At 45.3% G+C, this 21,656-nt stretch overlaps 1 protein-coding gene across 2 annotated transcripts in view; it reads right to left on the reverse strand.

Moving 5' to 3' along the window:
* The window catches only part of DMRT1 (doublesex and mab-3 related transcription factor 1), a 126,055-nt gene extending 104,910 nt beyond the window's left edge, over positions 1–21,145 (reverse strand). The window contains exons 1-2 of one of the 2 annotated variants that reach the window (XM_025359742.1): positions 20,606–21,145; positions 15,551–15,734 (exon numbers count right to left, since the gene is read on the reverse strand). In XM_025359742.1, the coding sequence (XP_025215527.1) occupies positions 15,551–15,734; positions 20,606–20,959 (538 nt within the window). In that variant the 5' untranslated portion in view covers positions 20,960–21,145. Of the gene's footprint in view, positions 1–15,550; positions 15,735–19,177; positions 19,449–20,605 lie in introns of those variants that run through there. The other variant, XM_025359743.1, reaches the window with a different exon arrangement.
* Positions 21,146–21,656: the final 511 nt, after the last annotated feature.

Here is a 21,656-nt window from a genome sequence, read left to right on the forward strand (position 1 = left end):
GTATAAAGTTATCAAGATAACAACAAATCTCTTTTCCCAGGTGTCTTCAGTATTCAAGACCTTTGATCGAGCTTCCACTACCATATACCATTCTCTCAGGGAAAACCTGGAAATGTCATACAGGAATAATGACAACGCTCATTCCACATCAACGCAAACAGTAAAATGACTCTGAGATAGCTGAAGGTAACATGCTTTCTAATTCCATGCACACTGACCATACCGGTAAGAATAAGATTAGCCTCTAGTAACCAGAATATGTGACTGGAGAGTATATCTCCCCATTCCTGCATCATGGCCAAACCAGTTTATTATATAATGAGTGGAACTGTGAAACTTCCAAGCCGTGACTGTGAAATGGTTTAGTCATTGAAGCTTTTGGTGTAAAACTTGAGACCTACTCATGGCTAAAACTGAACTGAGGAATAGAAGTTAAAAGAATACTGGCGGGCGGGCGCAGTGGCTCATGCCTGTAATCCCAGTACTTTGGGAGGCCGAGGTGGCCGGATCACGAGGTCAGGAGATCAAGACCATCCTGGCTAACACGGTGAAACCCCGTCTCTACTAAAAATACAAAAAATTAACCGGGCATGGTGGTGGGCGCCTGTAGTCCCAGCTGCTCAGGAGGCTGAGGCACAAGAATAGCGTGAACCCGGGAGGCGGAGCTTGCAGTGAGCTGAGATCCGGCCACTGCACTCCAGCCTGGGCGACAGAGCGAGATTGTGTCTCAAAAAATAATAATAATAAAAATAATACTGGCTGGGCATGGTGGCTCACACCTGTAATCCCAGCACTTTGGGAGGACAAGGCGGGCAGATCACCTGAGGTCAGGAGTTCAAGACCAGCCTGGCCATCATGGTGCAACCTCATCTCTACTAAAAATATGAAAATTAGCCGGGCGTGCTGGCAGGCACCTTTAATCCCAGCTACATGGCAGGCTGAAGTGGAGAATCGCTTGAACCTGGGAGGCAGAGGTTGCAGTGAGCCGAGATCATGCCACTGCACACCAGCCTGGCGACAGAGCAAGACTCCATCTCAAAAAAAAAAAAAAAAAAAAGAAAGAAAAAAGAAGAGGAAGAAGAAGGAGAAGGAGAAAGAGGAGAAGAGGAAGAAGAAGAAGAAGAAGAAGAAGCAGCAGCAGCAGCAGCAGCAGCAGCAGCAGAAGCAGCAGCAGTGGAAGAAGGAGAAGGAGAAGAAAGAATACAAAGAACACATTGGTTTAGCCATTCTATGGCCATTTTCATTTGGACTGAAGAATGGCCTAACAACAGGAACTGGAAAAGTTACAGGCTCCTCTGCTCATCCTCCAAAGAGTGCAGTGACAAGGACTCAGTCCTGGGGTTCTTCTCAACCCCTGCAATCTGTCTCCTGCCAGTCTCATATAGTTTCCTGTTTTAAAACACCAAATAGTGGGGGGAAACTTGCAGCTCATATCAAAAAGGGCCCATCTCCACAATAAATAAGGAATTTCTTGATGTTGGCCGGGATCAATAGAGAAATAGGCAAAGGACATAGACAGTTCAGAGAAAAAAATACAAAAGACCTTTAAACATACGGAATGACGTTCAACCCCACTAACAAGGGAAATCTAGATTATAAACTATACCAGTTGCATTAGTCATCTTTCACTGTTAACAAATCACCAGAAATTTAGTGGCGCAAATGACACAAATGGATTATCTTAGAGTTCTGTGGGTCCAAAGTCTGACGCCAGTCTCTGTCAAGGTGTCTGTGGGGCTGCATTTCTTTCTGGAACCTTTAGCAGAGACTGTTTCTTTGCTCAATCAGTTAGTTGGCAGAATTCAGCTCCCTGCGTGTTAGTAGGACTGAGGTCCCATTCCTTGCTGGCTGTCAGCTGGGGGCTGTTGCTAGCCTGTCGAGGCCTCCTATATTCTTTGGCTGAGGGTTCCCCTCCTCCACCTTCAAAGCCAGCAACAGCAGGTCAAGTTTCCCTCAAGCTTGGAAACTTTCCCGTGTCTTTTGTCATGACATCTCTGGGAGCAGCCAGGAAAGGTTCTGTCCACCCTTCCCCTGCCCTGTATTTTTTTTCAGAGACATGGCCTCACTCTATCACCCAGGCTGAAATGCAGTGGCATGATCACTGTTCACTGCAGCCTCGAACTCCTGGGATCAGGCAATCCTCCCGCTTCAGTCTCCCAAGCAGCTGGGACTAAAAGCACTCACCACCACATCTGGCAAATTTTTTTTTTTTTTTTTTTTTGTAGAGTCCTGATCTCACTGTTGCCCAGGCTGGTCCCAAACTCCTGAGCTTAAGCAATCCTTCAGCGTCAGCCTCCCAGAGTGCTGGGATGACAGGCATGAGCTACCACACCCAGGGAGTGCTCCAGTTTTAAGGATTCATGCCATTAAATTGTGCCCATCCGGAAAATCCAGGATCATCTTGCTCATCTCAAGACTCTTGACTCAATCACATTTGCAAAGTCCCTTCTGCCATGTAAGGTACCATCTTCACAGGTTCCAGGGATTAGGGCATACGCATCTTTTGGGAGGCCATTATTCACCTGACCACACTGATGTACATAACCTCACCTAACTAGGAAAACCCCAACAACCTAGTACTGGCAACGCTGTAGCAGCCACTCTTATAAGGGAATACCATTGACAACACCTACCAAAATTACACATAAATGTACCCCCAATATAGACTTCCCGTCCCAGCCTTTCTTTCCATCTCTACTGCCACCACCCCAGTCTAAGCAGCTCTCCCCTTCACCTGGACAACAGCACAACCTTCCCATCAATCTCTCACCTAGGTCCCTTCAAACAACACCACACAACAGCAGAGAGATATTTTAAGAAAGTAAATGAGACCACACCATTCATTGCTTTAATAGTTAATAGCTTTCCACTGCATTCATGCTAAACTCCCAACCCTTTCCATGGCCTACCTGTGCAGCCCTACTGCTATAAGCCCATGACACAACCCCGCTGGTGTCATCACCCTGTGCGCACAGCACTCGGGCTCACAGCTGCCTGCCTCAGCACAATCTCACCTTGCTGCTCCTTTCTCCTCAAATGCTCTTTCCCCAGATCTTGATGAAAACAGCTCACTGTCATTTGGGACTAGCTCCGATTTAACTTCCTTAGACAGACCTTCCTTCTTTGACCACCCTATTTAAAACAGCCACTGTCCCCTTGGTCACATCCATCATATCACTTTGTTTTTCTTTACAGCACTTACCACTTACAGCAAATATCTTATTTATTGATGTACTTGTTTATCAACTGTCTTCCCCGGCAGCCCCCCAGAGATATAAGATCCATGAGAGAGATATATGCACTGCTATATATCCTGCACCTACAATAGGATCTGGCTCAATGCAGCCATAGAATGAACATTTGTTGAATGAATAAAGAAGTAAAATGGAAAAACAGAGTAAGAGGAGCGAGGGAGGAAATCTTGCTCAGACAGCAAACTCTCCAGCAGAGATGAATTCAATTCAATTCAGCAAACATTTATTGTTCTTTGATAAATTCAACCTGCTTCACTGAACTAATCTGTATTTTATATATTTTATTTTACTTTTTATGTATTTAATTTTTTTTTTGCGATGGAGTCTTGCTCTGTTGTCCAGGCTGGAGTACAATGGCACGATCTTGGCTCACTGTAACCTCCGCCTCCTGGGTTCAAGCAATTCTCCTGCCCCAGTCTCCCAAGTAGCTAGGACTATAGGCATGCGCCACCACGCCCGGCTAATTTTTGTATTTTTAGTGGAGACGGGGGTTTCATCATGTTGGCCAGGCTGGTCTTGAACTCCTGACCTCAACTGATCCACCTGCCTCGGCCTCCCAAAGTGCTGGGATTACAGGCGTGAGCCACCGTGACCCACTATATATTTGAGATAAACCCTAAAACCTCAGGACTAGAGTTAACAGGTAGTTAAAGGCAATTTTTATAAGTGCTGAAATCAACATTGAAAGGCATCTGTTAGTATACGTTGAATGGCAATGGACGGCTGAAGCAGTATCTAAGAACCCTCAATGCCAATAAAAATCAGAAAATCTGCTATTACTATTACACTGAATTGATTATTTTCTTTTGACAACTACCCAGTATTTATAGTCTACTTTAAGAGTTTCTTATACATTTTTTTCTGGAAAGCATGTTCAGTGGTATTGTACAATAAGACCAGATTAGCAACTATGAAGTCTGCCTGCAGACGTTAAGAGACTAGCATAAACTTGGTTTGAAGTGTAATTTGGTTCAACAACAGTAATCAATTTTTATGTGAATTTTCATAGGAGAGTCAAAAACATTTGTTTTTTTATCATTTGGAAAGTGAAGACACCTTCAGGCTGAAACAGAAATGCACATATACATTTGCATAGCTGCTTCTAACAACTGCAAAAGGGACCTTGACAAGTCAACACTCAGTGAGAGAGCATTTAGAGCCCCACGGGACCCACAGGCACCCCTACTCCACTTCCTTTGCTTCATGGTACAACTAAGGGCACTCCTAGGCTCAGAGTCCAGATCATCAGACAGACTTTACAGTGTACTGCATAAGGTGTTTAGTATACAGTCCCCTGCATCCCTTCCCTATAAACCTCAGTTATTTGATAGACTTTGGAGCCCACCATTACCGAAGAGGCATAGGTTAGAGCAGCACATAAAACAAAGAAAGAAGTCAGCAATACAGGAAACATTTGGGAGTTAAGAGAAGAGAGCAAGAAAGGATGCTGGCAAAGATCAAAGGAATCATCTTAACTCATGTGAGTCTACAGGTGATTTCAGAAGCCAGGAAGCTTTGAAGAAAGCTGGGCTTGCAGAAGAGACTGGCCTCAGTCATAAGTTAGTTCATGAGAGAGGTAAATAGGAAATAACCGTTTAATGGGTACAGAGTTTCCGTCTGGGAAGTTCTGGAGATGGATGGTGGTGACGGCTGCACATTATGGTGAATGTACCTAATACCACTGAACTCTATGCTTAAAAATGGTTACAATGATAAATATACATATATATATATATATTTTTTTTTTTGAGACGGACTGGAATGCAATGGTGCAATTTCAGCTCACTGCAACCTCCGCCTCCCAGGTTCAAGCGATTCTTCTGCCTTAACCTCCCAAGTAGTTGGGATTACAGGCACCCATCACCACGTCTAACTAATTTTTGTATTTTTAGTAGAGACAGGGATTTGCCATGTTGGTCAGGCTAGTCTCGAACTCCTGACCTCAGGTGATCCACCCACCTCGGCCTCCCAAAGTGTTGGGATTACAGGCGTGAGCCACCGCGCCCAGCCTAAAATGATAAATTTTAAGTTGTGCATATTTTACCACAATGAAAGATTTAAAAAATAAATTAATTAATATAAAAAGAGGGAAAAAAGACATTCACAAGACTCCAAAAGTAAGTAGGTACCTGAGGGGTGATCAACAGGACAGGATCCTCAAACCACCAGGTAACTAGGAATACGTGAGTCAAAGAACTCCAGGGGGACGCTGATGAGTAGGCAAGTGACACTGATGACACAGATGACCTTTGTGACCTTCCAAAAGTTCCTATGGCAGCAAGTGCAAGGCAGCACCATACAAGGACAATACCTAGTATCACCACCTATAAAAGTTCCCCAATGCTAAAACCGGGTCTGAAAGTCTGTGAACTGCCCTCTTCCCGCTGGCCACATGAAGGACAGCTGTCCATTTTCACCAACTCTCAGGTTTTCTCTTTCACTCCCCAGAAGAGTGACAGTGGTTCTCCAATTTTAGAAACTCACAGATTAAAATTATTCTTGCCAAGTTTTAGGGCAACAGAATTCTTGCTCCCTCGTTTTCAGGAAACACATGTCACCCAAAGTCCAAAATGTTACTTTAGCCCTCCTATAGATACCAATATTTCTACCAACCAATAATACAGCTACAGCAAAGAAAGCCTCTCCCAGGTCCCTTTATGAATTGCTTTACTTCCACAAACACTGTTCCTTTCAATATAAACTCTATGTGACAATGAAGTAAAATAGGAACATTTTTCAAAGACTGAGAAATATATATATATATATATATGTATATGTAAATAATTTTTTTTTTTTTTTGAGACAGAGTCTTGCTCTGTCGCCTAGGCTGGAATGCAGTGGGGCAATCTCAGCTCCCTGCAACCTCCACCTCCTGGGCTCAGACAACTCTCCCACCTCAGCCTCCTGAGTAGCTGGGATTACAGGCATGTGCCACCACGCCTGGCTAATTTTTGTATTTTTGGTAGAGACGGGATGTCACCATGGCAGGTTTTGAACTCCTGACCTCAGGTGATCCACCCACCTCGGCCTCCCAAAGTACTGGCATTACAGGTGTGAGCCACCACACCCAGCCTATTAACATGTATCTATTGATAATAAAACACAAACCTATAGAATCCTTCATAATCTAAACTTGCCATGAGAGACTCTCACAGGGTTTTAATTATCTGTGGCTTGCTGGCCACAGATAATGCCACAAGGCATCTTCCCTTGTAACTTAAAAAAAACTTAGTTTGGATTTTCTGGGACCCTCATAGACTGTTGGTAGGAATGTAAAACAGTGCAGTCTCTCTGGAAAAGTGTGGCAGTTCCTCAAAATGTGAAGGACAGAGTTACCAGAAAACTCAGTAACACCACTCCTTGGTATATACCCAAGAGAATGAAACACACATTCATTCAAAAACTTGTGCACACAAGTTCACAGCAACATTACTCATAATAGCCGAAAACCATAAGCAACCCAGACGTTCATCAGCTGATAAACAGAAACATAATGTGGCATATATCCATATAATGAAATATTACTTAGTAATAAAAAGGAACAATAATAATTTAAAATATCCACATGCTACGACGTGGATAAACTTACAAACATCAGGCTAAGTAAGAGAAGTAAGACACAAAAGGTTACACATCTTATCATTCCAGTTATATAAAATTTCCAGAATAGACACCTCTGTAGAGACAGAAAATATACTAGTGTCTGTCTAGGGCTGGAGGGAAGAGTACATGGGGAGTGACTAAAACGTTCTAAAAGCAGAATCTTGTGACTGTGGTATGCTGTTATAAAATTTATTTGTAAATTTAACTCCTGTATTTAAGTGTTTCCTGGCTCTAGATGTTTTCTAAATTTCCTTTCTAGTCAAAGGTAGACCAGCAGGTTACTTCCTGTGTACTTTGTTTTTATAATTGCTTTATTAAAATACTTTCCACAAAAAGTTTCTATCTGACCAATTAAACTGCTATACTTGACATATAAGCAAAGACTATCCCTGAGATAAACAAAATTGAGACGCTATCTAAAACGGGCTATCAAAACCATCAGTCCCTGGCCGGGCACGGTGGCTCATCCCTGTAATCCCAGCACTTTGGGAGGCCGAGGCAGGCAGATCAGGAGGTCAGGAGATCGAGCATCCTGGCTAACACAGTGAAACCCCGTTTCTACTAAAAATACAAAAAAAAAAAAAATTATCTGGGCATGGTGGCGGGCGCCTGTAGTCCCAGCTACTCGGGAGGCTGAGGCAGGAGAATGGCGTGAACCCAGGAGGCGGAGCTTGAAGTGAGCTGAGATTGCGCCATTGCACTCCAGCCTGGACGACAGAGCGAGACTCTGTCTCAATAAATAAATAAAATAAATAAATAAATACAAAAACAAACGAACCAAAAAAAACCCACCAGTCCCATTAATCTTAAGTGTTTTCTTTCATTTCTGCCTCTACAGCTTCAGTTTAAGGAGTTTTGTTTTGCTAGAAACTCTGAAAATTTGTTTTATTTGAAAGTAAAATTTGGGAATGTTTTTATCTGAAAACCTTTTTCTTAATCTAATATCATTTTCTATTCTAGCTGTAATTGAAAGCTGTCTAAAATCAAATGGATCTCATTTCACTTAAGTGGCCAAAATCTTTCAAAAATAAACTCCCGCTGGCTGGGCGCAGTGGCTCAAGCCTGTAATCCCAGCACTTTGGGAGGCCGAGACAGGCGGATCACGAGGTCAGGAGATCGAGACCATCCTGGCGAACACGGTGAAACCTCGTCTCTACTAAAAACTACAAAAAAAAAACTAGCCGGGCGAGGTGGCGGGCGCCTGTAGTCCCAGCTACTCGGGAGGCTGAGGCAGGAGAATGGCGTAAACCCGGGAGGCGGAGCTTGCAGTGAGCTGAGATCCGGCCACTGCACTCCAGCCTGGGCGACAGAGCCAGACTCCATCTCAAAAAAAAAGAAAAAAAAACTCCCAATCCAATTTGTATAAAACGCTTTTATTGCTTATTTGAATAAAGTATTTCCTCCTTTACAACATTAGAAAACTCCAAAGATAAGGCCAGCCTGGCCAACGTGGCAAAACCCTGTCTCTACAAAAAATACAAAAATTAGCCAGGCATGGTCGCATGTGCCTGTAGTCCCAGCTACTCAGGAGGCTGAGGCATGAGAATCACTTGACCTGGGAGGTGGAGGGTGCAGTGAGCCAAGATCACGCCGCTGCACTCCAACCTGGGCAAGATTGAGACTCTGTTTCCAAAAAAAAAAAAAAAAATTAGCTGAACACGTAGCACACCTGTAGTCCCAGCTACTTGGGAGGCTGAGGCAGGAGGATTACTTGAGTCCAGGAGTTTGAGGCTACGGTGAGCTATGATTGTGCCACTGCATTCCAGCCTGGGCAACAGAACGAACCTCTGTGTCTTGAAAAATTAAAAAAAAAAAAAAAAATGGCCTTAGTGTGTAGGCTCACACCTGTAATCCCAGCACTTTGGGAGCTGAAGCAGGAGTTCAAGACCAGCCTGGGCAACAAAGCGAGACCCTGTCTCTACAAAACGAAAAAATGTTTAAATTAGCCAGGCATGATAGTGTGCACCTGTAGTCCTAACTGCTCAGGAGGCTGAGGAAGGAAAATTGCTTGAGCCTACGAGTTGGAGGATGCAGTGAGCCATGATGGAGCCACTACACTCCAGCCTGGGAGACAGAATGAGACCCTGTCTCTAAATAAATAATAATGGTCAGTCCTGGTGGCTCATGCCTGTAATCTCAGCATTTTGGGAGGCCAAGGTGGGCGGAGCACCTGAGGTCAGGAGCTCAAGACCAACCTGGCCAACATGGTGAAACCCTGCCTCTACCAAAAATATAAAAATTAGTGGGAGTGGCTAATTTAAAATACAAAAATTAGGCAGGTGTGGTGGCGAACGCCTGTAATCCCAGCTACTCAGCAGGCTGAGACAGGAAAATCCCTTAAACCTGGGAGGCGGAGGTTGCAGTGAGCCGAGATCGCACCACTGCAACCCAGCATGGGCAACAACAGCAAGACTTCGTCTCAAAAAAAAAAAAAAAATTAATTAAATAAAAATTTAAAATAAAATAAAAATTTGCAAAAAACTCTAAAATGTTTAAAATGCTATCTTAAATTTAAATAACCTCACAAAGAATTTTTAGGACAGTGGCAATGCTCTGAATACTATAATGGTGGACACATGCTATTATACATTTGTCCAAACCCATAAAAAGTACATCAACAAGAGCAAACCCCTACGCAAACTATGGATTCTGGATGACAATGATGCATCAATGTAAGTTCATCGATGCTGGCCAATACACCACTCTGATGGGGGATGCTGGTAATATGGGAGAGGCTCTGCATGTGTGGGGGCAAGGAGTATATAAAAAAATCTCCGTACCTTCCTCTCAATTTTGCTGTGAACCTAAAACTGCTCTAAAAAAGTGTTTTTAATTTAAACAACTCAGTAGCTTCCACTGTTAATTCACCAGCCATATCTCTTACTTGTAAAAACTGCATGGGACACTATTCCATTTTCAAATGAACACATTTCATGTTTTATGAACTTTCAAGCACTTAAACATACAACACAATGTGTTTCCCAACTGGCATGTGCTCTCTCACTGTATGCTCTCCAAGTGGAGTAACTGCCGAAGAAAAGTGAAGGCCAGGCCCCTTCAATATGAGACACAGACCTGACTGACCCTCCTAACAGGGGAAAGGTGATTGAAACTGGGCCACGAGCCACAGAAGAGGCTGGAGCTGCCCAGGGGGGCCCAAGGTGGTTTGATCTGGGGGAGGGTGAATGTGAGTGTGGATGGAAGTCCCCAGTGCTCCAAAAGGGAGGGCCCCAAGAGAGATAACATTCAGGTCCTTACAAAGGGCACACATGCAGAAGTGAATTATCTACAATGCAACCCTTCATCTGACAGTTTCTGTACAGAAAAGGAGAGGCAGAGAACTATGCAGACCCTAGCATAAGCACTGTGTCAAACAGCATTCTATAGGAACATGAGAGATTAAAGAAAAAGAGAATATTAAATAAAACAAACAAAGGGAAGAAGACCTGAGATTTAAGTCAGCTAGTAACTTTTGGAAAAAAAAAAAAAAGTACATTTTATGCCAAAGTTCAAAAAATGAAACCACAGGAAAAAAATGTAAATTTGCCATTAATTCTTTTCTTTTTTTCTGAATACTCCAAAAATGGCTGGGAATAAACTATTTGCTTATCAATAGCGTATCTGCGGCTGGGCACAGTAGCTCACACCTGTAATCCCAGCACTTTGGGAGGCCGAGGCAGGAGGATAACTTGAGGTCAAGAGTTCAAGACCAGCCTGGCCAACATGGTGAAACCCCATCTCTACTAAAATACAAAAAATGGGTAGTGGCAAGCGCCTGTAATCCCAGTTACTCAAGAGGCTTAGGCACCAGAATCTCTTGAACCCGGGAGGCGGAGGCTGCAGTAAGCTGGGATCGTGCCACAGCACTCCAGCCTGAGCACCAGAGCGAGACTGTCTCAAAAAAAACAAACAAACAAAAAAAAAGTGTACTGCTAACAACTGATCCTGATAGTACAAGCAACAGCAACAGCAATAAACAGAATTTCTTCAAAAGGCTATTTCTTTCCACGGTAATACCCATAGTCATATAAGAAAATAACAACAAAAATATTTTATACTCGCTATTCAAAGACTATTCAGTTAATCTGGTCAGTCTCAGCCAATCTTTGGCTAAAGATTTTAGAGGTTTTCTTCCAGTATATGTTATCCTCCTCAGAGGCCAGTTTCTCCAATAAATGAAACAATACTTAATTTCCTTCTAAGTGTCCTCAGAATTTGGCCAATAATCTTGGCAATAATTCTTGAGCACTTCTCTTCTTCACTTTTGGCCCTTTTGGGAGCCAAAAGGAGATAACTAAGAAACTTCAAGGACTTAAAAGTCTACTAAGGCCGGATGCAGTGGCTCACGCCTGTAATCTCAACACTTTGGGAGGCTGAGGCGGGCAGATCACTTGAGGTCAGGCGTTTGAGACCAGCCTGACCAACATGGTGAAACCCTGTCTCTACTAAAAGTACAAAAATTAGCTGGGCATTGCCATGCACACCTGTAATCTCAGCTACTCAAGAGGCTGAGGTGAGAGAATCGTCTGAGCCCAGGAAGTGGAGGTTGCAGTGAGCCAAGATTGCGCCACTGCACTTGAGTCTGGGCGATAGAGTGAGACTCTGTCTCAAAAAATAAATAAATAAATAAAAGTCAACTAAATTTCACTAAGCTACTGACCTAGTAAACAATAGACATCAAGTATCAGAAAGTAGAAAGTTAGTAACTTGCCCCAAGGTGTGCCGGGTTGCTAGGTTTTACCACTCCATGACAACTCCTACAACTTTCACCTCTCACTGCATAACTTCAAATCGTAGCCTTCCACATCTATTTTTCTTTCTTTCTTTTTTTTTTTTTTTTTTAGATGGGGTCTCACTCTACGGCCCAGGCTGGAGTGCAGTGACACAATCTCGGCTCACCGCAACCTCCACCTCCCAGGTTCAAGAGATTCTCCTGCCTCAGCCTCCCAAGTAACTGGGACTACAGGCGTGTGCCACCATGCCCAGCTAATTTTGATATTTTCAGTAGAGACAGGGTTTCCCCATGTTGACCAGGCTGGTCTAGAACTCCTGACCTCAGGTGATCGACCCGCCTCGGCCTCCCAAAGTGCTGGGATTACAGGCATGAGCCACTGTGCCTGGCTGGCCTTCCACATCTATACAATGGAATTCTAGGTCACTAAAAATTCTCAGCTGTAGTAAATGAAAAAAGCTAATTAGACCCAAGTAGGAACAATACACTTCCACTATATTAATTATGTGAATATTTTACATGTACATATGAAAAGGATAAACAGACACATACATCTGTACATGCAGTAAGTCATCCTGGAATGACAAAGAGGTTGGGGTTAGAAGAACAATGATCTTTTATGGGATATATTTTTGTACTCCACTATACATGTTTACCATTTACCTGCATGAAATTATTTTAAGTAAAGCCAACATCTGAAAAATGAATATAAGCTATATATTTGTTAGTAGGAAGCTATCGAAGAAGTTAAGCTCCCTTTGCTGTATACAAGCTTCAGGACTCTCCACAGTCAGTCTGTCTTTTTCTCTCTCCCCCACACTCCCACACTCCATCTTTCTGTCTCTATATTTATGTAGTTTAATTCTGTTGGCATTCCAATTTCCCTCTTGCTCACATCCTAACCCAGTCCAGAAGTTATCAGTCCCCACTCGGGAGGTCTGGTAGCAAATCCCATGAATGACAGCAACCTGTGGCTCCTGCCCCACAGAGATGAGCTGGTTAGCAGAGAACCTACCGTCCGCTGGGCATGGTGGCTCACGCCTGTAACCCCAGAACTTTGGGAGGCTGAGGCGGGTGGATCACCTGAGGTCGGGAGTTCAGAGACCAGCCTGACCAACATGGAGGAACCCCCGTCTCTACTAAAACTACAAAATTAGCCAGGTGGCGCATGCCTGTAATCCCAGCTACTTGAAAGGCTGAGGCAGGAGAATCGCTTGAACCTGGGAGGCGGAGGTTGTGGTGAACTGAAATTGCGCCATTGCCCTCCAGCCTGGGAAACAGGAGCAAAACTCTGTCTCAAAAAAAAAAAAAGAGAGAGAGAGTGAGCCCATCGTCCTCAGAAGGTAAAGGCTCCCCCGGAGCCATAGTTGCCCACCTGTGCCTGAGCAAATGAGCACAGCACGCTGTAGGCTTCCACATTCCCCTTCCCTGTGAGTGCTAGTTCAAGGCTGTAGAATGACTCCGAGGTCTGTCAACTCCACAGGTGAGGAAGGGACTCTGGTAAAATCCTCCTTGACCCTGAACCCTCTATCTTGCCCCGCTACTGCTTCCTTTTGTAACTTTCCCTATCACCACTCTGAAACACCCTTGTGAGAGTCGTTCTGAACTCCGCACAGCCTAAAGTCCTTCTCTAAAGCTCTACTATCTTAGGATGTATAATCAAACCGTGATGTCATGCCACATCCAGCACTGACACTGATCCATCACTGGCCTTTCCCTGTATTTCTTCCTGTGAAGACCCATGGCTGCTGTCTTCTGTGCCAACATAGAATGGCAGGGACTTTTTCCCCTAACATTGTTGCTAACTGTCCACCAGCCCTAAATTGCTCTGAGGATTAGACCACAGCCTCTAAACAATCATAAGTGTCCATTTTTCAAGGAAACATGACAACTGGTCCCAGTCAAGTAGAATGGGAAATCCATGGGTTTTGGAACCAGACAGGCCTGGAATAAATCCTAGCTCAGCCAGCTCCATTCTGTGGCAGCCTCCTTACGTTACCATTTACTAAGCCTTGGTTTTCCTATCTGTAAATGAGGATAATTCCTACCTCCTGAGACGTTTGTGAAAATCAAATGAGTTACTCCCCTACGGAAAACCTGGCACTGGGACTTGCCGTCTTTACTCATGTGACACATCCCATTTCTCATCTCAGCCCCAAAACTAAATCCACCAGATTAGCCGTGACCCTGTATCATTTAGTCACTAAACCTTGGACACATCTTAAAATCTTAAAGTGTAAAGATCTTATTTCTGATACACTCCTTCCTTTCTATGAAAAGCAAAGTTTTGGCTGGGCACGGCAGCTCACGCCTGTAATCCCAGCACTTTGGGAGGCTGAGGTAGGTGGATCACTTGAGGTCAGGAGTTCAAGGCCAGCCTGGCCAACATGGTAAAACTCCATTTCTACTAAAAAATACAAAAATTAGTCGGGTGTGGTGGCAGGCGCCTGTAGTCCTAGCTACTCAGGAGGCTGAAACAGGAGAATCATTTGAACCGAGGAGGTGGAGGTTGCAGTGAGGCAAGATCACACCACTACACTCCAGCCTGGCAACAGAGCGAGACTCCATCTCAAAAAAAAAAGAAGAGAAAACTATTATAAGGACATACTATTGAGCAGCCAATCCAAGCAAAGAAAAAAGAGTATCTTGACCTCTGTTAATTACATAGTCAATAACTTCAGTAAAATACACAGAGACAGACACAGACACACCTTCCTGCTTTCTTTTCTGCTTAACTTCCTTTTTAATAATGGCCAAGATTCATAAGATCTTTAAGACCCTCAGGAACCCTTTCCCTCATTTTTGACAAGAGGAAAAAAATGGCCCAGAGAGCTTAAGTAACTTCTCCAAAGTTGCACAGCTAGTTAATGATATACGGTTGTGTGACTTTAGTACACAGTGGTTAAGCCCAGCAAACTGAGTAATTCATGAAAGCTTAGTCAGGGTGATTATCACACTGCTAGGCTGTATTTCATAGAGCTTAGAACACTTTAAAGACATTTAAAGATATTCTGTGAATTATAGTATGTGTATTTAATTGCCAGGAACAATAAGATTCCACAGGTCTTTATTTGGTGGATGTCTTATAGCTCCCACATTCTAGACCAGTGCCATCAAATTAGACTTTCTAAGAGACAGAAATGCATTATCCAATATGGTAGCCCTGAGTTGTATGTGGCTATTGAGCACACAAAATGTGGCTGGTGTAATGAAGAAACTGAATGTTTTCATTTATTTCATTGTAATGAATTTAAATTTAAATAGCCACATGTGGCTGGGGGCTTCCATACTGGAACAGACCCCTGTACTTTTACTCCACACCCCTGTAATTTAGAGACCTAGTGCAGTAAGCACATTGAGTATTGAGCTTTGGAGACAGATAAACTCATTCAGATACTTTCTAATTCAGTAAACTTGGCCAATCCCATAACTGCCTATGTCTCAGGTTTCACATGTGTAATAAAGAACACAGTCCTCCTTAGCACCCAGGGGAGAGAGTTCAAGCCAATGTGGCTGCCTTCCTGTGTTACTTCCCAGTGCTCATTCAAATCTGACACTAGGATTGGGCCTTTCTAGACACTTTCCCCAAATGGATGCAGTGGAGAAGTGGACTTCTAGTTCTAGGAAACAAGGACATTTAGTTCCCACAAGGATGACTGGAAAATGAAGGGGTGGACTGAGAGGAAATCTGAACAAACTCACCTCTCTCTGACATCATTTCCTGTCCAGATTCAGTCTTGACTAATAATGAACAGGAAAGAGTTGAACCTGCATTTCTAGAATTCATGGCCCCTGCCTTTGTGATGCAGACAAAAACAGACCTTCAGAGGGAGAATCCTTTACAAAATCCTCTAAGCTCTAAACACTGTATGTAGCTCAGGGGAGTCCTGTTTCTGTGGCTGCAGCCCTTCTTCCTCCCTCATGCCCAGTCTCCATGTGAACCCCAGTGCCCCCAGATTACCTGAAGCTGCAGTGGCGGGGACACTGGCTGGTGGTGGCTGAGAGGGGCCACTGCTCTCAGTCATGAGGCACGGGTTGCTGCCATTGTTCTCTCTTTTGACAAGGAGCTCGGCTGCACTGGGCAGTGGGATGGGGTGGCTGATACCCAATTCCTCCTCCTGGGCCTGCTGCCTTCTCAGGGCCACCTGGAAGCACACGACAACGACAACGAGTCATCCTCCAGCACTCCAGAATCAGCTTTGCCAAAGCACAGAAGCCCCATCCATCCCAGACACCACGATTCACTAGCTCTGGAGGTGAGGTCTGAAAATCTCCCATTTCTTCTCAAACCCACCCAGGCAACTACGATGTGCAAAGCTTAGAAACAGTTTTGAGCCAGACAGTAGGTGCTCAAAAAATGCTTGTTGCCAGACATGGTGGCACATGCCTGGAATCCCAGCAACTCAGGAGCCTGAGGCAGGAGAATCACTTAAGCCCAGGAGTTTGAGGCTGCCGTGGGCTATGATCGCGCCACTGCACTCCAGCCTAGGAGACAGAGTAAGACCCCGTCTCTTAACAAACAAACAGAAAAGCTTGTTAAACAAATCATTGTGTAGAATATGGTTGGTTAGGGAGGATCAGGAAAAAGCTGCAGTCACCCAAGTGAAGGAGTACAGTCTAAAGAGCAGAGGAGGTCAGAAGCAGTGACAGATTAGGAAGGAAAACGGGATCACTCACTCCTTCATTCCACAAACTTGCAAAAGGCCACTGTACTAAAAACAGGGACCAGTAAGAGTAGATTGGATCCTACATTACTTACAGTTTAACAAATGAAACAGGGCCAAGAATGGTGGTTAACATCTGTAATCCCAGCACTTTTGGAGGCAGAGGTGGGCCAATCACCGGAGGTCAGGAGTTCGAGATTGGCCTGGCCAACATGGTGAAACCCCATCCTCACTAAAAAAAATACAAAAATTAGCCAGGCATGTTGGCCCACCTGTAGTCCCAGCTACTCGGGAGGCTGAGGCAGAAGAATCGCTTAAACCCAGGAGGCAGACGTTGCAGTGAGCCGAGATCACAACACTGCACTCCAGCCTAGGCAACAAAGCAATACTACGTCTCCAAAAAAAAATTTTTTAAAAGGCGAAACAGGAGGCAAGCAAAATGCCACTACAACACAAGGCAAACTGTGACAAACACCACAAGAGTGGTACACAGAAGAAAGTACCTTTCACTCCTACAGAAGAAAGAGAGAAATGTCTTTAACATGTTAAAATCAGCCAGCAGTAGTATTTGGACAGAGCACTGAAGAATAGGATGAGGAGGACTTGGACAGGCAAGGATGAAGGGGCAGAACATACTGAAAGAATATGGAACAGGGTGGACAGAAAAGGCAGGGGCTGCTTAGGAAAGCCTGGAGAGCCCCGTTTCCTGGGGTGGAGGGAGCATGTGGGAGAAGCAGTGGAGAAAGGGACTGGAATCTGGCGTTGAAGTCCCTGAAGGCAGAAGAGGCAGAAGGCAGGGAGGAAGGGTGAAGACAGGTGTGTGATATTCCAGACAGACGAAAGGAGAGAGTCAGAACTGGAGACTGGAAAGGACCTGACATACTCTTCATGGTCCCTCTTCAATTTATCTTCTTTTAAATAACATTGTTAAAGATTGAAAACAGGCCAGGTGGGGTGGCTCACACCTGTAATCCCATCACTTCGGGAGGCCAAGGCAGGGGTAACACCTGAGGTCAGCAGCTTGAGAGCAGCCTGACCAATATGGTGAAACCCCGTATACTAAAAATACAAAAATTAGCCAGGCGAGGTAGCATGCGCCGGTAATCCCAGCTACTCAGGAGGTGTAAAGGAGAATTACTTGAATCCAGGAGGCGGAGGTTGCAGTGAGCCGAAATCAAGCCACTGCACTCCAGCCTGGGCGATGGAGCAAGACTCCTCAAAATAAATAAATAAATAAATAAGATTAAAAAAACAAGATTAAAAAAACAGGTTTAAAGAAAATTAACTGTATTTTTGCTTACTGCATATAACAAAGACTTTCTGTTGAAACTGACGAAGGTATGGTGCTCATGAAATGACAGTGAAGCACTCCTACCGCAGAGCTGCCCAAATATAAGCCAAAGGTAAAATCAAAACGTTAGATTACAAAACTCAACTACGGGCGGGGCGGGCGCAGTGGCTCACACCTGTAATCCCAGCACTGTGGGAGGCCCAGGCCGGTGGATCACCTGAGGTCAGGAGTTTGAGACCAGCCTGACCAATATGGTGAAATCCCGTCTCCACTAAAAATACAAAAATTAGCCGGGTGTGGTGGCGTGCGCCTGTAGTCCCAGCTACTCAGGAGGCTGAGGCAGAAGAATCACTTGAACCCGGGAGGCGGAGGTTGCAGTGAGCCAAGATCATGTTACTGCACTCCAGCCTGGGGAACAGAGCGAGACTCCCGTCTAAAAAAAAAAAGAAAGGAAGAAAAAACAACTACAATTTATATGTTGCTTTAGGAAAACTACAGTCCAAACATAGAAAGCTGATTAATTGGGAAGTAATTTTTCCTCATGGCCAAAAATAGTCTTCGACTTAGAAAAATTGACCTTAAATAATTAATGACTTAAGATTAAATAATTAAGCTTGAATTTCCTATTATTAACCAAGAGGCTTAGAAAGAGAACATCAATGAATCTGACCAGAAAGAAGTTTTAAACCCCTGCAAACCTCTGAAGTATGTCAGTGCATACTCACATCCTTCCTTACACAAACCCGATGCATATCCAAAATGCTCAGGTATCTCGCTAAGGACCTTCTCTCAATGTTTCTTAGGAAATATATAAAAAGGAAAGGGGATAACAATTGATTAAAAATGCAACTATACGATTATTTTAGAATCATATATAAGATCAATTTCAAACTATTTAAAAATGACTAAAAAGTAGTTGTTTTACGGATTTTTAAGGATTCATCTGGCACAGTACACACATTCTGGTGTAGAAAAAAATACTGAAGTTTCCCATTCTAAGTGACCTTGAGTTGCTTTTGTTTTTAACCGTGTAAGCAGCCTCCTCAACTAATAAAGGTTATTCAAAATTAATTTCTCTACTAGAATATTTTTACTACATTTTGAGAAATCCCCCAAGCATGTTCTCCACACAAAACATTTAAGCCAAAGACTAAATGTTTAGAGTATTTTTCTACCCAGTGTAATTTAAAAGTCCATTAATTTTTTCAGTAAACTCATTGTGACGCATTTTATTGCCACACCCAGTGTATTCTTTTCATCCACTATAGATTAAGCTTAAAATACCTATTAAGAAATTAGGCAAAACAATATCTATTTTCATGATTGCACTCGCCATCTGTAAAGTCAAAACACGTTTAGTATAAAACACATTTGTAAAAATCTAAAGTATTACATAAAAGCATATAACCTTAGGGCATTTGTTTTCAATGGAGGATATTTACATGTTCCTAATCAAAAGTAGCACATCGTTAGCAAACATTTGTTATCTTTTCATTTTGAATAACCTGTCTTAAAAAGATGAAACAACTTTTAACTGGAAATAACGTAGATTACTGCCTTCTAAAAATCTTTTTAGAATACTAACGACATTAACTTTCCATTAAAATGTTAAATTACTAGCCGACTTACGAACCTTTAAAAAAACAAAACCACAGACGGACAAAAATCTCAAACCCTACCTAGCGCGCTTTTTTCCACCTGCGCATATTTTTTTAAATTCGTAAGCGTGCTTTAAAACATATTCAAAGAATTTGCACTTTAATCTTCGGTCGAGAATGCAAATTTTAAAACGCTAATAAAATTTCCAGAGTTCTCAAAATGGCTGAGGCGCTCAGCCTCCATCCACGCGGGACAAAGATAAAAAGTGCGCCAGGCGCTCAGGAAAGACCTCGCAACGCGCGTCCACTGCAGCGACTTTTCCAGAAAGACAAATAAGGCTTTCCGACAGGTTACCCTGGTAAGCAGCAGCCTGGCCGAGTCTCCCTTTCCCCCTAACGGAACGGCCAGCACTGGCGCCCTCCAAGATCCTTTCTTATTTAAGTGCAACTCAGCAAAGAGGCAGAATCAGGGATTCTGGGGGCGCTCGATGAAATCGAACCCCGAAACCCTCAGCTCCCAAGGCACGGTCGGAGATCTTGGGACCCTGAAGCGGAGAGAATTCCGCAATACTCTGCTGGGAGAGCGGGGCTAGAGATCCCGGGGATTCCCTTGGAATCGAACCCTCCCCACTACCCTCACCTCGGAGGGCCGGAGCGAAGATCCTGAAGACTCCTCTAGACCAACCAACCCTGCCAACTCTTGGAGCGTGGGCTCTGGGATCGCGGGGAAGCCCAGAGGGGCGAACCCCAAAATTCCCTGCCCTGAGAGCGGGATCAGGGATCTCAGGGACCCGGGAGCACAGGGAACCCCCGCGACTCTTTTCAGCGGCGCGAGTTAGAGATCCCATGGACTCCTGTACAGGCTAACCCCGCAACTCCGCTGAAAGGCAGGGTCAGAGATCGTGGGGAACCCCGAGCCGAGCGAAGCCCGCAACTCTGCCCGGTGGGCGGGATCAGAGACACGTCTTCGGCCCTCTCAGACTGGCGTTGTAGCGTGGCCGGGAGCCCAGGACCCCAAGCGCAGCGGCCGTCGGCAAGTACCGCGGCGTCTTTCCACAACCCAGGACCCACATGGCGACGGCCATGCTGGGGGGACTTCATTCAAAAAACTCGGGCCCCGCCGGGAGCGGTGGCCCACGCCTGTAATCCCAGCACTTTGGGAGGCCGAGGCGGGTGGATCACCTGAGGTCAGGAGTTCGAAACCAGTCTGACCAATATGGTGAAACCTCCATCTCTACTAAAAACACAAAAATTAGCCGGGCATGGTGGCGTGCGCCTGTAGTCCCAGCTACTTGGGAGGCTGCGGCAGGACAATTGCTTGAACCCGGAAGGCTGAGGTTGTAGTGCGCCGAGATCGCGCCACTACAGTCCAGCCTGGGGCAACAGAGCGAGACTCCATCTAGGAAAAAACAAAAACAAAAAAAACTAGGGCTGAACCCCGGCTCCCGGACGCCCGCACCCACCTGCGCGGCCATCACGCGCTGCCTCTCGGCGATCAGGTTGCACTTTTTGCACTGGCAGTCCCGCCACATGCAGAAGCGCTTGTGGCCCTTGAGCGGCGACGCGTAGCCGTGGTTCCTGCAGCGTGCGCACTTGGGCAGCCGTGGGGACTTCTTGCTCCCGGCACCCAGGCCCGACGCCCCGGAGCTGGAGCCGCCTCCGCCGCTGCTGCCCCCGGCGCTCGAACCGCCGGCCGCCCCCACTAGCGCCCCAGACGCTTTGCCAAACCCCCCGGCTTTGCCCTGCGGCGGTGCCCCGGGGGCGTGAGGCGCTTCCGACGGTGTAGAGGGCTTGCTGAATGCCTCGTCGTTGGGCATGGTGCCCCTAGGAGAAGTGCGAGCACTCTGGCCGCCTTTCTCGCCTGGTGATTGCTGCGAGGTATGAACCCGACGGACAGCGAGGCTCGGGAGGAGGAGGCGCAGGAGACGTGTTCGCTGCAGCCGGAGGTGCAGCTGGAGTGGCGAGGTCTGGACACGCCACGCCCGGAGTGGTGGGGGGTTGTGCCTTTTCTTTTGGCGCGCGCGCGCGCGACTCAGAACTTTTGGATACTTTTCAGAACATTCCCGGGACTGCCTGGGAGGGAGCGTGGCCACGCCCACCGCCCCCCGACTCCAGCCACCGCTCTCCAGCTGCTTGCAAACTTGCACCGGCTGCAAGCATCCAGGGCTTTGCTACAGGGTCCCTGCAAGCCCGCCGAGAGGTACAGAGCGGCCTGGGAATCGTGGGCACCCCTCCCCCCGCTCTCGGAGGCGCCAAGACCCGGTTGCCAAAGCACGTTGCACCGAGGAAGCTGGACTCCCCAGGTCAAGAGCAGAGCCATGCTTGCATGCTTGGAGGAGGTGCAAACCACCCTACGGAGGCTTCTAGCTCCCTTTCCCCCAGAGGGGCGCATCAGATTTGATAGAGCCGACTTTGGCAACAGCCATGTCAGAAAAAAAAATTTTTTTTCTCTCTTAAGAGCTATGAGGTGGAAGGCCTCAAAAATGTATAGGGTAAATAAGATTTGCCATATTT

Source organism: Theropithecus gelada, chromosome 15 (assembly GCF_003255815.1).
Source record: "Theropithecus gelada isolate Dixy chromosome 15, Tgel_1.0, whole genome shotgun sequence".
Taxonomy (NCBI): domain Eukaryota; kingdom Metazoa; phylum Chordata; class Mammalia; order Primates; family Cercopithecidae; genus Theropithecus; species Theropithecus gelada.